The sequence below is a fragment of the Pteropus medius genome, unplaced genomic scaffold, assembly GCF_902729225.1.
Source record: "Pteropus medius unplaced genomic scaffold, Ma_sr-lr_union100, whole genome shotgun sequence".
NCBI classification, from domain to species: Eukaryota; Metazoa; Chordata; class Mammalia; order Chiroptera; family Pteropodidae; genus Pteropus; species Pteropus medius.
Window position 1 is genome coordinate 4014516 of NW_024356335.1, and position 14177 is coordinate 4028692.

At 58.0% G+C, this 14177-nt stretch overlaps 2 protein-coding genes across 6 annotated transcripts in view; one reads left to right on the forward strand and one right to left on the reverse strand.

The window, feature by feature from the left end:
* SLC25A25 (solute carrier family 25 member 25) overlaps positions 1 to 2538 on the forward strand; it is a 37114-nt gene extending 34576 nt beyond the window's left edge. For all 4 annotated transcript variants that reach the window (XM_039861632.1, XM_039861630.1, XM_039861633.1 and 1 more), the window contains exons 9-10: positions 265 to 415; positions 499 to 2538. In XM_039861632.1, coding sequence (XP_039717566.1) covers positions 265 to 415; positions 499 to 683 — 336 coding nt within the window. In that variant the 3' untranslated portion in view covers positions 684 to 2538. The remainder of the gene's footprint in view (positions 1 to 264; positions 416 to 498) is intronic.
* Positions 2539 to 8790: 6252 nt separating this feature from the next.
* On the reverse strand, positions 8791 to 14150 carry PTGES2 (prostaglandin E synthase 2). Of its 2 annotated transcripts, none has more exons than XM_039861643.1 (7): positions 13157 to 14150; positions 11954 to 12151; positions 11152 to 11210; positions 10628 to 10777; positions 10148 to 10348; positions 9924 to 10041; positions 8791 to 9386 (listed from the first exon to the last, which is right to left on the reverse strand). In XM_039861643.1, the coding sequence occupies exons 1-7, from the start codon at positions 13424 to 13426 to the stop codon at positions 9264 to 9266; spliced, it is 1119 nt and encodes a 372-aa protein (XP_039717577.1). In that variant the 5' UTR covers positions 13427 to 14150; the 3' UTR covers positions 8791 to 9263. The 2 variants fall into 2 exon arrangements, with proteins under 2 accessions (XP_039717577.1, XP_039717578.1); XM_039861644.1 differs by having other exon boundaries at positions 12086 to 12151; positions 13157 to 14146.
* Positions 14151 to 14177: the final 27 nt, after the last annotated feature.

Genomic DNA, 14177 nt, shown 5'->3' on the forward strand with positions numbered 1-14177 from the left:
GGCTCTCTGGGCAGAGTGTTGCCCCTGCCTCATCCCCATTCCCTGTCCTACCTGGGAATCCCTAGTGCCAGCATAAACAAAGGGCAGCAGCTCAGCCAGCCCAGGCCAAGTAAATCAGGTTACAGTGGCCTCGCGGATCCCATGTGATGGGGATCCAGCATCCGTGTCCCCCCGGCACCCCTACTCCAGCCTTTCACTGCCTCACGAGCTCTTCTTGGGGCTCAAAGGCACCTTTGCTCATCCCTGTCCCCCTTCCCCTTGCAGACGCTGAAGAACGCCTGGCTACAGCGCTACGCAGTAAACAGCGCAGACCCTGGCGTGTTCGTGCTCCTGGCCTGCGGCACCATGTCTAGCACCTGTGGCCAGCTGGCCAGCTACCCACTGGCTCTGGTCAGAACCCGGATGCAGGCTCAAGGTAAGGCTGGTCCAAGCCCGGCCCCATGGGACCCAGGGAGGAGGTGGCGAAAGACCTCTGATGTACAGCCTCTCTCACTGCAGCCTCCATTGAGGGCGCTCCAGAGGTGACCATGAGCAGCCTCTTCAAACAGATCCTGCGGACCGAGGGGGCCTTCGGGCTGTACCGGGGGCTGGCTCCAAACTTCATGAAGGTGATCCCAGCCGTGAGCATCAGCTACGTGGTGTACGAGAACCTGAAGATCACTCTGGGCGTGCAGTCGCGGTGACGGGAGGGAGGGCAGCGCCGCCCAGCGGACTCGCTAATCCTGGGCCCGCGGCCCCGGGATGTGTAGCCATCTCATTCTGTGAATGTGCCAACACTAAGCTGACTTAAGCCGAGCTGTGAAAGCCCTGGGATGCACCCGCAAGGGAGGGGAGAAACGCTGGCGGGCCCACCGGATACGTCCTGCTGACCCTGGCCCACCCCCATGTCCATTCCAGGAAAGACCCATTGGTGTTCCCTGGGGTCCAGGGGTCAGCAGGACACAGGCTTATTTATGTGCAGTAGGGACAGGACGTTTCCCGCAGTGCCTGCCAAACAGCAGGGCTTGGAGGCTGGCTTAGTTCTTCCATCTCTTCCTCGCACCCAGAACATGGGCCGCGGGCCCCGGCCCTCTGGTCTGCCTGTGGGCACCTTCCCTGTGCCCACTTTGCTTCTTCCTCACTGCTGTTTTAATATGGTAGGAGGAGGGCTGCCAGCCCACTCCCCACATCCCTCCTCACTCCGCTCTCCTCAGCCCGTGGTCAAAGGTGGTTGCACCCGACCCTGCCACAGCCACTCCTCAGTCGTGGAGGGAGGAGGGAGGAGTCTGGCTTCTGCGCTCACCTCATCTGAGCTCACCAGCAGCTGGGCATCCCGATGTGCACGTGCGTGCAGGGGCGAGGCCCTGCCCCACCGCTGGCTGTCTGGAAGGCGAGCACTGGTCCTGGGATCCCCGAGGCCTCCACACCATGCTGCTGGGGGGCCTCCCGGGGTTCTGTCAGGACTGGCACCAGCTCAGAACCAACGTCCCGTCCCCACTCTGGCTGGAGGCAGTGGGGCGTGCTGTAGCGCGAAGGGCAGTTTCTGCCCTGTGTCCGCGTGCCCTGGCGAGAAGGAAAAGGGTTAGAGGCCTTAATTATGTGTTGTCGAGAAAAGGGTTTTGTTCAGAAAGACAAGCTGGACAAATGTGCAGATTCTCTGCTTCCAGAAGGAAGACAAAGGGAGTGGGTAGCTTGGCTGATGGCATTAAAGTCTGTTTCTGATGCCCCTGGGGATTTATGTCCAGTCCCAACTGGGGCAAGTGGGACCAGCCTCACATTCCACTGACGCGATGTATCACACTGCTTGGAGCCTATTTATTTCGTATTTATTTGAACAGAGTTATGTCCTACCTATTTTTATAGATTTGTTTAATTAATAGCCTGTCATTGTCAAGTTCATTTTTTATTCATATTTATGTTCATGGTCGATTGTACCTTCCCAACATCCGAGAGGTGGGGTGAGGACAGGAAGGGGGTCCGTGGGAGCGACCCTTCCCACCACTGCTAGCACCGACGTCACTTCTGTCCACAGGTAGAAGGTGGGGGGACCCTGATTGCACAGATGCCCTTTGGCAGGTTGGGGTGTGCGTGCACCCAGGAAGCCTTAGGATCTGAGGGTTTGGTTGGGGGCAGAAGAGTGGGAGAAATCTCAGTTCCATTGACCACGGAAATCTAGATCCCTCCTCGGACTGGGAGGATTGCTTTATTTCACCCTTTTTGAATGACAAGGCAGCAAGGCGCCTATCACTGTGAGTTTGGGGTAGGGCTAGAGGAGAGGGCAGCCAGCTCCCCACTCCACCTGTGACGTGGGCTCCTCCCGCCACCCCCCCACCTGCTGCCCCTGTTCAGTAATGCTGGTCAACCTGCAACCTCAGTTGTACCTCCATCCCACCAGAATGGCCTGATGAGGACAATTTAAATAGGATGCAAAGATCAATGCAAAAATTACCGTTATATATAAATATAGTTATAACTGGAATTTGTGAAAAAACAAATTAAGAACGAAATGGAAGTTGTCATTGAAAAAGAGCCTTCTAATAAAGTTGTTTCAAAAGCTGATGGCAGAGCCCTGATTTTTCTGGTTGGGGCCTGGGCGGTGTCAGCGCATTCACATGTTAGAAAACAAACCCAATTTTCTCATCATGGAAAAGCCACCTCTGGGCTTCTCAGAAGCACTCCCTCTTTAGAATGCGTGTTTGTTGGGTTTAGGGTGCTCTGACCAGTACCCCCTCAGCCCTGTGATTCCACACGTCTCAGTCATTCTCTCCTGCTTGGAGCCGTTCTGGGCACCACTGGGCTTCTGTCCACCTCACAGCTGCCCCTCCCTGGCCTCCCAGTTGGTTCCTGCCCATCTTTCTGACTTAGATGTTGGGGGGCCCCACCTGACATTCTTTATTTGCTTTGTGCCTGTCTCGCCTGGCAAGGATGAAGCCCCTGGGGGCAAGGTTGTGCTTGCCCTTCTAAGTTCCAGTGCCTAAGACGCCTGAAGCACAGAGTGTTCAATAAAATGTTTGCTAAATAACTGTCCGCACTCCAGTCCCCTGACAGCACTGGGTGTCCTGGGTCGGGGACAGTATGAAACAGCTTGGGGAACCTGCTTAGGCCTCTAGCATTCAGAGGCTGTAGGGAGGCACGGAAGTGTGCCCAGGGGTGAAACTGGCATATGCCACTTGTCTTGGGTTGAATAGTGTTCCCTCCAACGTTCGTGTCCACTGGGAACCTCGAAATGTTGCTTTATTTGGAAATGGGGTTTTCGTAGATGTAATGCAGTTGATTTCTTCACTGCTGTTCCCAGTAGGTGCCAGGCGCCCACCGGTGCTTAATAAACAGTTACTGGTTGAATGAGGCCCATCCAAATGTTTCATGGTGTGGCACGCAGAATCACGCCCCTCCCAAGGATGTCCATGTCCTAATCCTCAGAACCTGTGAATCGGGTGACCTGTTTGAGGGATGCAGCTGGAATTAAGACCAATCAGCTGACCTCAGAATAAGGAGATGATCCAGGATTACCTGAGTGGCCCCAAGTAATCATGAGATCTTTCCATGTGTGAGAGAGAGGCAGAGAGAGAGCCACAGATGGCCCAAGAGAGACTCAGCCCCAGGTCACTGGCTTTGAAGGTGGAGGAAGGGGCCACAAATTAAGGAATGCAGGTGGCCTGCAGGACCTGAACAAGGCCAAGAACAGATTCTCCCCTGGAGCCTCCAGAAGGAACCAGCCCTGCCGAGACCTGTGTCTGAGCCCAGCGAGCCCATTTCAGGCCCCTGACCTCCGGATTTGCCTGGAAGGGCTGTTGGAAAGTCAAATGAGACAGGAAATGGAAATCGCTGGTCCTTAATAAACAATTTTATCTCCCAGCTCCCTTCCCCATCCCGGATTCCAAACGCAGAGTAATTTCCGCCGAAACGCTTCTCCTTCCAGCCGCCCAGCGAGGAGGCTCATGCCGGCCTGGCATCTGACTGGCATCTGAGAGGAAATCCAACCCGGAGAGTGGTGGGGGCAGCCACTTGTTCTGGGTGACAGGTCCTTTACCCTCCTTCCTGAAGCTAGACCCTTTCATCTCTAAATCTTGAGAGTGACATTTATTGAGCACCAGCTGGGGCACTACACACACGGGCCCTTACTTTGTCCTCAGCGGTTCTAGGAGGTACTGTTGCTGCCACGTCCCCATTTTACAGATGAGAAAACTAAGGCTCCAGGAGAAGGGTCTTGCCTAGGACCTCACCATGATTAAGGGCTGGGAAACGTGGGGCAGGCCTCTGCTTGGCACCTGGCACCTGGCAAATCTCATGCCTCTGCGAGCCTGGGCAAATCTCATGCCTCTGCGAGCCTCAGTTTCCTCGAGCAAGGTGGGCACAGTACCTTCCTTACGGCTCAGAGGGGAAAGACTCCCCAGGTTCCTACAAGGTGAACAGTGAGCTAAGATGCAAACCAGCTTTGCTGACTCTGAGGCCATGTTCTCGCCCTCGGCTCCTGGCTGGGCTGCCCCAGTCCTGATCTCACTGGCCTGAGCAGGCTGGAATACAGGGCAAAGGTGAGAGGAAGAGCCGCCGTGTGCTAAGCCCAGCTGCTCAGGCGTGGACCTTAGTCCCTGGCCTCCAGGGCCCACGAGAAAGCTGGAGCAGACTGGTGAGCCCAGGTCACAGTGGCTGGAGAGGCCAACCAAGGCTGGATGGGCAGGACCAGCAGATAGGGCAGGGAGGAACCAAGAATGAGGAAATAGGCCAGAGAGAACCAGACAGCTGCCCCAGTGCCCCCAGGGAGTAAGATAAACCTGGGCTTCTAGGCTTCCGATGACTTGGAGGTGGGCAGGGTAGTGGCCACAAAGGAATGACTTCTTTGGGCCGTCTGCTGTCAGCCATCAGCACAGCCCCTGTGGCCCAGGAAGAACCATCTGGAGGCTGAGAGAGAGTGCTGTTGCCACCGCGTCCACCGGGGTGGGGCACCTCACCTGCACCAAAGAGCCCAGGCCCCGCCCCTCATTTTACAGAGGACGCTGACACCGGGCAGAGACTTGCCCAAGGTCACCGGAGCAGTTTCTCTTTCCTGACCACACAGGCTTATACCACTTGTATTAGTCTCCTGTGGCTGCTGTTACAACCTGCCACGAACTTGGTGACTTAAAACAACACCGATGTATTCTCTTGTATTTCCAGAAGCCAGAAGTCCAAAATCAGCTTCACTGGGCGGAAATCAAGGTGCCCGCAAGGCCGGGTCCCTCTGGAGGCTCTCGAGAACCCATTCCTTTGCCTCTCCTGCCTTCCAGAGGCCGCCGGCATCCCCTGGCTTGTGACCTCTTTCTCGGGTGACTTCAGCCTCTTGCTTGTGTTGTGGCATCTCCTGTAGTCAAATCTCCCTCTTATAAAGACACTTGCGATCACATTTAGGGCCCACCTGAGTAATCCAGGAAACTCCATCTCGAAATCATGAATTTAATCGCATCTACAAATTCTCTTTACCACACAATCACAGGGGCCAGGGATTAGGACCTGGATATATTTGGGGGCCATTCATCCCCCCACACCATTCCCCTGCTACAACTCCTCCTGTCCCTATTAGACCTTTCTGCCTGTCAAGATCTTTCCCATTTGACTGCTTAAATCAAGCAAGGAACAGTCATCCCACGGAACACTGCGCACCGTTAAATACTGCACAGTCATTAGTAATGGTGAGAGAGAACAGTAGTCTGATCTGGAATGTGTTCATGATCGAGGAGCTCCTGTGTGATCTGAAGTTTTATTTGAAATACAGGCAAATTGATCTAGAAAGAGGAGCAATGTGACACGTGATGAAAATCACATACTCCGGAGCCAAGAGATCTAGGTTCATATCCTGCCTCTGCCAATTACTAGCCGTGTGACACTGCTTAACCTTTCTGATGCCTCCGTCTCCTCGTTCGTAAAATATCTGTACGTACCTCATAGGGATGTTGTAAGAATTAAGCGAGGTAGTGTATGCAAAGAGCTTAAAACAGTGCTTGCCACAAAACTGTTAGATAAATAAATATATATTTATTACATATAAAATATAAATAGAGATGTACTATATGTGGGCTACATAAAAAATAAACTGGAAAGCTACACTCCAAAAAGTCATTAAGTGGGTAAATCTATGGGTGGTAGAATGGTGAAAAATTGGTATCTTTTTGTTTATCTGCCAGTTCTATTTATGTACCATGGACATTATTTGCATAATCGAGGTGAAATGTAAAATTCTGACAACCTAACAAACGAGCAAAAGCAAACTGGAAGTCTCCCAATCCTTGGAGCCCAGCCATGGCTCACCCTCCCCAGGGAGCCCTCCTGACTCCCAGGGAGGAGGGGGTCTCGCCATTCTCAAGACCCCTCCTCCCTTCTTACTTCCTGGAGCTCTTGACCATGAGTTCTGGGAGCTCAGTTGGGAACAGAGCAGGGAGTGTGTCCCGAGAACAGACAGTAGACTTCCAAGGGCTTGCCCAAAGAAGGGCAAGGATGGGGCTTGCCCAGGGTCATAGCAGGCAGTGGCAGTGTTCTCACTGCAGGCCTTCTGCCACCGTCGAGGCCATAAGGGCATGCCGTGACCTAAGCATGACCAGGGTGGGGCAGGGGTTCCTGGTTTGAGGCCCTTTCCCCATCTTCAGACCCTTGCATGCTAAACCCATTTTACAGATGGGCAAATAGAGTCCCTGGGTAATGCAGACTGCCCAGGGAAGTTGCCATCCCCGAGTTGGCCACAAGGCGACAGCATCAGGCCTTGGTTCCATCTCAGGGCTTCGCATCCTCTACCGCCCTCTGGTGGTTCTGAGAAAACACGCCCCGGGGACCAGGCCAAGGAATGTGTGAGAAATCTGAAGCAGGGTTCTCTCACCTCTTCCCCGGGGGGACATCCTCGGTGATCCGGCGGTCGCCTGGGGTTGACTAGCCAGTCTCCAGCTCCAGTCACAGAGATCGTGTCTAGCTAGCACAGTCCCTGGACATTTCATTAAGGGGACCATTCAGTAGAGAGTGAAGGAGACACAGGCATGCTCCTCCGTGCCTGCAGCAGCCCCAGGGAAAAAAAGCCCCGTTAGGATCCAGGCCCCTGGCCCCAGCATGGGTCAGCCACCAGCGGTATCCTCCTCTGTGAAATGTGGAAACAGGAGAAAACATCTCTGTGACAAATGAAAACAGAGAGAGGGGAGGTGGCTGGTGGCTGGGGTCCCCTCTGCACCTACGGCTTCCTTAGCCGGACTGGGCCTCAAGGGGAAGCCAGGGTGGGGATCATAACTGGGAGGCTGACAGAAGGAGCAGAAAGGGCAGGGGGCACAGGGTGGGGCTGTGGCAGTGAGAGCCTGGCCACAATGTTATGGACAGGTGGACACTTTGTCCCAAGCCGGGCCACATCAGATGTTTCCTTAGGGAAACTTGGCACTGATACAAAGGCAAGGTGAGCCTGTCTCCCTGAGCAGCTGGAGAGGCACTGAATAACCCTGGGCGAGGTCTGAGGATGGCAGGAAGAGCCTGGCTGTGAAGGGAAGGGGAAGTGGGGTGGGGACGGCAAGGACATGGGGCAGGCCCTCCCTTGGGGCCCCACGGTGGTCCTGGCCTACTTCCTGCCCTGCTGAGGGAGGCCCTAGGATCCAAGGCCACCCCAGGCCCCTGGAGCAAAGGCCCCTTGGGACTTAAGGCCCAACCAGTAAAGTAGGGATAACATTCTGGGCACAGCGGTGGCTCTGGGGACCCTCATACCTGTTGGCCTCTCAGTGGCAGGCTCCATGTTCCTCATGCCACAGGCCACGGCTTCCCTCCTTCCTCCCACAGCCCCGCATGCTCGACACTCCCAGGGGGACAGGAAGGGGGAGCCTCATGGTGCTCGACACAGGCCTGGCCAGTGGGCTGTGGTGCTTATGTGCCGTGGACACTCTGCAGCCATCAAGAACGAGCCATTGTGACATATGCTGACTGACAGGAACGAGAACAAGCAGGTGGTGAGCAGCCCTGCGGGAGAAACAGGCCTCTGGTTCCAGATGCTACGCTGTCTGCCCCCAGAGCGTTCACCGCGCTGCCGCCTCATCTGAATGCTCGCTGCCACGAGGGACAGGCATTGTTTTTGTTTTTAAAAGTTATAAAGAATAAAAATTAAAAACTCTCCCAAGTGGGTCTGGAAGGGTTGCCCGGTCACCCCCAACAGGGAGGACCCAGTGGATGGAGTTGGGTGAACTGGCCAGCCGTGGTGGGCCACCGCGCCCCTCATCTGCCAAAAGCAGGGACTAGAGACTCCAGCCCGGGCACCCTGCTCAGAAGGGGGTTCCACCCACAGCCCCCTCACTCCCAGAGCTGGCTCCTCCGTATCGCGCCCGTCACAGTGTCCACCTCTGTGAAATCCCAGGCCTGGGACCGAAGCCTGAGGGTGGCCACCTGCTGCCAGGGGGGCCATGGAAGGTGCTGCGCTCTCAGAGCCTCAGTGTCCGGGAATGACTCCAGCCCTGCCGAGCCCGACATCCTTCCGCGCACTTGAGACCCACAGCTTCTCATCAAACCCTCGCAACTTCCTGGTGAGGTAGGGGCTAGCGTTATGCCCACATGACAGGCAAGGAAACCGAGGCTGAGGGGCACCAGCACCCAGAGTCCCCGTCTGTCCCTCAGAGACCGCACCCTGGGAAATCTCTGGGCCTCCCTGCTGGTGTCCTACGGATTATGTGACAGGAGGCCTGCTAAGCCTTTCACCCCAGGCCTGAAAGCTCAGTAACAGTGGATGAACAGTAGTCACCAGGAGGGCTGGGCCCCATCCCAAGCCGCCCGGACTGGCGGCCACGTGCAGCTCCAGCCACAGACCTCACCGCAGCACCGTCATGAGGGGGAGCGGCCACCTTTATTTCAAACATGTCACAGAGTCCTGGGAGCATTTGGAAAGAGCAGCCGAGGATAGGGCTCTCCCTAAACCGGAGTGCCCCTGCTTCCCTGGTCCAGGAAAGGTGCCCAGCCCAATCCCCACCCACAGGGCACAGGCAGGGCAGCCACCCCGGGCCCTGGAGAACAGCTGGAGAGCAGGAGGCAGGGGAGGAGGAGGGCGGTGGCAGGTAGCCCCTCCGAGCCCCTCGGGGGCTGTGAAGGGAACTGGGCCTGGGCCTCATCCCTCAGTGTCCCAGAACCCTGGCAGGTGTCCCGTGTGAGAAGCAGAGAATGCTGGGGGCATGGGGCGGGCAGGAGGCAGAACGCTCCCGTCCTCACCCCTGCACAGCACTGCTGCGCGCTGGCTCGGCGGCCCGGGTCCCTGGCGGCCCACGTCTTCTGCTGGATCCCAGTTCCTCCCAGCGGGGAGGCTCGGCTCACTGGGGGGCCTCGGCGATGGCCTTCTCCACCCGCAGGTACCAGGGCTGGATGCGGGTGTGACGCATCAGGTCGTCGAAGGCCTCCAGGCCCTCCATCACGCGCAGCACGCCATACACCGCCTGCGGTGGGCATGGAGGGGGCGTCCAAACCCGCCCCAGTGGCCGCGTGCCCTCCCTTCCGTGAGAGCTCCCAGGAGGGCTAACGGGCTGCTTCCCCTCACGGGGCTTTAAAGGAGATGTGCAGGATGGCTGAGGCTTCGCCTGCCCCACGTCCACACTCTCCTTCTGGACGACCCCTTCCCCCGCTCACTCTCAGGTCCTGAGACCTCCCCCAGCGCCCAGCTGAGACCTGGGCCACCGATCAGCCTGTCCCACCCGGGCTGCGGGAATGCTTCCCAATGGAATTGGCAGGGGTAACACCACTTGAGCCCCTGAATCCAGCCGGGCCTGAAGCCAACGCCTCCATTAAACTTATCAGTTATGGGAACCAAGGCAGTTTCTTGTAGCTGGTTTTCCTTAAGGCCCTGACAGCAGATGGAGCCAGGGACCTCTGAGGTGGGGAGCCGGGAGATGTAGTCCACATCTTTCCCAGTCTGGGCCTCTCTGACCCCAAAGACAGGCCCCTCAGTCAGGCACCCCCGCCACTACCACACTCACCAGATCAGCCAGGTTCGGCCTCTGGCCCCCCATGAAGGGCCGGTCTTTGCCCACGGCCGCCACCCACTTGTTGGCAGCCTCATAGAGGTCCTTGCGCACATCATCCTGGAGGTGGTGCCTGGGCGGGGATGGGGGCAGTCCATCAGGGGATCCCCAACCCGGCCCAGGCGGGGACAGCGGGCAGGCCACCATGAGCACACACATGCACACGCGTGAGCCGTCACCTGCTCTTGAGTCGCTTGCTGATGAGGTACATGGCGGCTGCACCCAGGTACTTGGCCACAGCGCCCTCCATGGCCCCGAACTTGCCCTCCCTGACAATGTAGTCAAAGGAGGCCAGGGCCTCGGCCGGCGTGCGGTACACGTTGGGGGAGATCAGGTGCACCAGCCAGTCGTCCGCCCACTGCCGCCACTTCATCTCTTCCCTGCAGGCAAGGGGACAGAGGGGCAGGCCAGCTGGGCTTCCCAGGCCAGCGCCTGGAAGTGGGGGAGCAGCCCCACTGTCTAGATGCCCAGCGTACGGACGGGAAGCTGAGGCTAAGCAGCAGGTCCTCACGCAGACTCAGCCCGGGCTGCGGCTTGGCCCCAGCCCCGTGCTCTCCCACACTGCTGTCCCCTCGGAGTGCCTCGCTCGGCCAGGTCCCCTCTGGGGAAGACGCCCCAGCCCTCATTGCCACCCCCGGGCCGGCCCCAGCCGCACTCACGTCCTGGCCTCCTTCCCACCATACAGTCGCTGGGCCTCCTTCTCGTCCAGCATGAGCCAGTACTTGTTGCAGAACTCGGTGACCTCCTTGCCCTGGTCATTTATGGCCTTCATGGGTGGGTAGTAGGTGATGATGTCTTCCAGGGGATGCCTTCGAGAATCATCCAGAGTCTCACCCCCGCTCCCTCCTCCTCCGGGAGACTGCACCCTCACCTCCGTGGGGTGACTATTCACCCCTGCCCGACCTAGCCCTGGGGTGCAGCCACAACCAACCCGCAAAAGCTTTCCACCCTCTGGTGGGTGACACAGGAGGTCCTGGGGCAAGGATGTGGGGCCGGCGCCGGGAGCACTCCCCTGACAGAAGGGGATGTGCAGAGAGGAAGGGAGTCTCAGAGCAGGACGCCCGTGGCCCATTCTGGAAATGTGAGAAGCAGCCCCGCCCTGCCCCCATGCAGGAACTCAGGTGAGGTCTCCCTGGAGACAGAACAAAATGGGATGCCTGCCTGGCCTCCGGGGGCTCCTTACCCCGACACCAGGTAGGTCTTGAGGGCGCTGATAATGACAGAGGAGTCGTTCAGTTGTTGCTGGAGGAGAGGTAGGTTTGAGTCGTGTGTAGGGGGCTGATAGGCCCGGAAGTGCCACAGGGGCCACTAAACACCACCGATGCCCAGGCATCCCACAGAAACCAGTGGGGTGGAACCAGGGGACTGTTTACCCACCTGTGGGGGTTTACCCCGAAAACCGATGCCCACTGAGCTCTCCCCTTCCCGCCCCCCAAGATACAGTCCCCACTCCCAGGGTGGTCCAGAGTAAGGGAGACCCAAGTGTGGCCGATGGGGAGGAGGGCCTGGGGAGCATCCAGGGTCTGGGCCTGCCCATCCACCCACCTGACCTCCTCGACACTGAGGGGCAGGGTGGACTCCAGAAGCTACATACTAGGAGCCAAGCACTGTGCCAGGCACCCCTACAACGTGGAGAGTATGTTGGTTGGTGAAGAAAGAAGCCCAGAGTGGCTAAGTGACTGGCCCCAAGTCACAGCCAGTGAGGGGCAGAGCCACACCTTGAACCTCGGCCACCCTGATTTCAGAACCTGCATCGTAAAGCTCTGTGGTGCTCTGCCTTCCTTAGACCAGGCTGGTGTTTGGTGTTGGTGGGGAAGGATGGCATCCTGCTTTTATTGAGCATCTACTGTATACCAGCTACTTTGCCCTCATAATCCTCAGCTGAGGCTGAGATCTCAAGTTCCTTCCAGGGCCGCAGAGCAGGGCCCAACTCGGGGGTACTCTAGGACAACTCAGGGCATGGTGGGGGGGCTCTCGAAGCTCACCAAGCTGTCTCCTTCCTGGGCCAGTAGGATAGGCACCTTCCTGTAGGAGGAGAACTTGATCTCGGCCCTACGCACGGGGTTCACCTCCACCACCTCGTAGGGCAGCGCGTGAAAGTCCAGGAAGGCACGAACCTTGCTGCAGAAGGGACACGTTTTGTACTGGTAGAGGGTCAGCTGCAGGCGGCCGGACAGGGAGAGCTGGCGGGGAGCAATGGCAGAAGGGCTTCTGAGGCCTGGTACCCAGACCCAAGGGAACACCAGACATCCCCAGGTGTGCCCTCCCAGATGCACAGCAATTGCTTCAACTCAGAGTGCCCATGCCACTCCCCCAATCCCAGGGACTTCTGGGATTGGGGGAGTGGCATTGGTGAGGGGGCAGAGCTGGGGTACAACCCAGCCAGTGGCCCAGCATTGGCCAGAGTGGGGTCTACCTCAAATCTCAAACATCTGGACTGCAAGCTTGAATGCTGCAGGAGCCGCAGGAAAGCCCCAAGTGAGCCTGCTATACATTCATGTTTGAAAGTCACAGCTGCTGTCCACGGCCCTCAGGGTTCACATGGGAACCTGAGTCTGGACCAGTGGAGGTGGGCAGGGAGGAGCGAAGAACTCCACTTTCTTGTCAACCACCCGTCACTCCGAGTTCAGAAGAAAGCACCGGTGGGTGGGTGGTGGAGGTGGAAGCAAAGAACAGCGTGCTGGTGCTGTCTATAAAGCATTGCAAGGGCAGCTGGGCCACCTGCTGGCTCCAGGGACACTTCCGTGACCTCCCTGTCTCGGGGCCTGGAGTCTAAGGGTCATTGGTTCCATAAAAATACTACTAATAATACTAATACATACACAATCATGGGATTTGGGGATGATGAGAGGGGGCCGACAGAATGTCATAGTGGCCTGGGGAGCATCCAGGGTCTTTCATAGTGGCTTTTCCTTTTCTGTGATCTCCAAATCTTCCCATTAAAAAGTCTTAAGACAAGTTAGAAAAACGACTCTAAGACAAAGACAACTATTCCAGTTAGCAGGCATCAGCAGGGGTCCCGTTTCACAGATGAGGACGCTGAGGGCTCGGAGACAAAACCAAGTCACTTGCCCAAGGTCACAAGCGATTGCAGGAGGCGATTCCTGACCCCGCGGCTTCCCAGAAGTCCCAAAGTTCGGCGCTGACCCCAGTTCCCCAAACCCTGGCTCGGTCCAGCCCAGGCTTACCTGCGTGGCTGGAAGCTCGGCGCGGAGATCCTGGGCACGCAGGTGCCACCGCGCGGTGTAGTACACCCCCAAGGCGCCCCCCAGGGCCAGCGCCGCCGCCCCCAGGAGCTGCGGGCTCCGCTTGTGAGTGCTGACGGCTGGGCTCGGGCCTCCCGTCGCCCCCGCGAAGCCGGCCGGGTTCTGAGCCGGCAGTCCAGGCGCCGGTCGACCACCCAGCCTCCAGGTCAGAGCGCGCCCGCTGGGCCACAGCGCCCGTGCAGCTACAGCCATGTTCGCTCTGCCGGCGCCGCGGGCGGGCGTGCAAAACGAAGATCGCCGGGCTTAGGCAACCCTTAAAAAGCCGGGTCTCCGGCACCCCGCGGGTTGCCAGGGGTGACAGTGACACCGCGCGGAGAGGAATAGCCTTCGCGGGTTTGGGCGTGCACGCTTGGCGCCCAGCTTTCATTCACTCGGCAGAGTCGCAGAAACACACTCGGGGATGTCTGGGAGTCGCTAAATGACCCTGTTTTGGAACTTGTAGATGTAACGGGTCTCGGCGGTGACCCCAGACGAATGCAAGGAATACTCGGGCACTAGCCCCGGCTCGGCCACGTAGCTCCCTGTGTGGTCTTTCAGCCCCAATGTCATCCGTAATATCTCGTTAGTCATTTCTACCTTGTGCTCCCAGTCGAAAGAGACTGAACCCTTCGGAGTGTCAGGGAAAAGGTCATGGGTTCGGGTCCTTGAGGGCCGCGGAAACGGCCCGACCCGACCCACAGTAGGAAGGCGCCAGCAGCTCGGGCTCTTTCTGCCCTCCCGCACCGCTGCACCGTTTCTGCTATGGCCTGAACCATAAAACCTTCTTTACAGTTTGGGGACCTTAGAAACCACGTGTTTCGGATTTCGACCACGCGGACGCTCCGGCTCGCCCACCCGCACGTCCCCAACGGCGGGATGGAGCAAAATGGGGGTCCCAGGCTGCCCCCGCCCCGCTGCCGGGCTCGCTAGTCGGAGATGAGGCCCGGAGCCACCACCACCACCT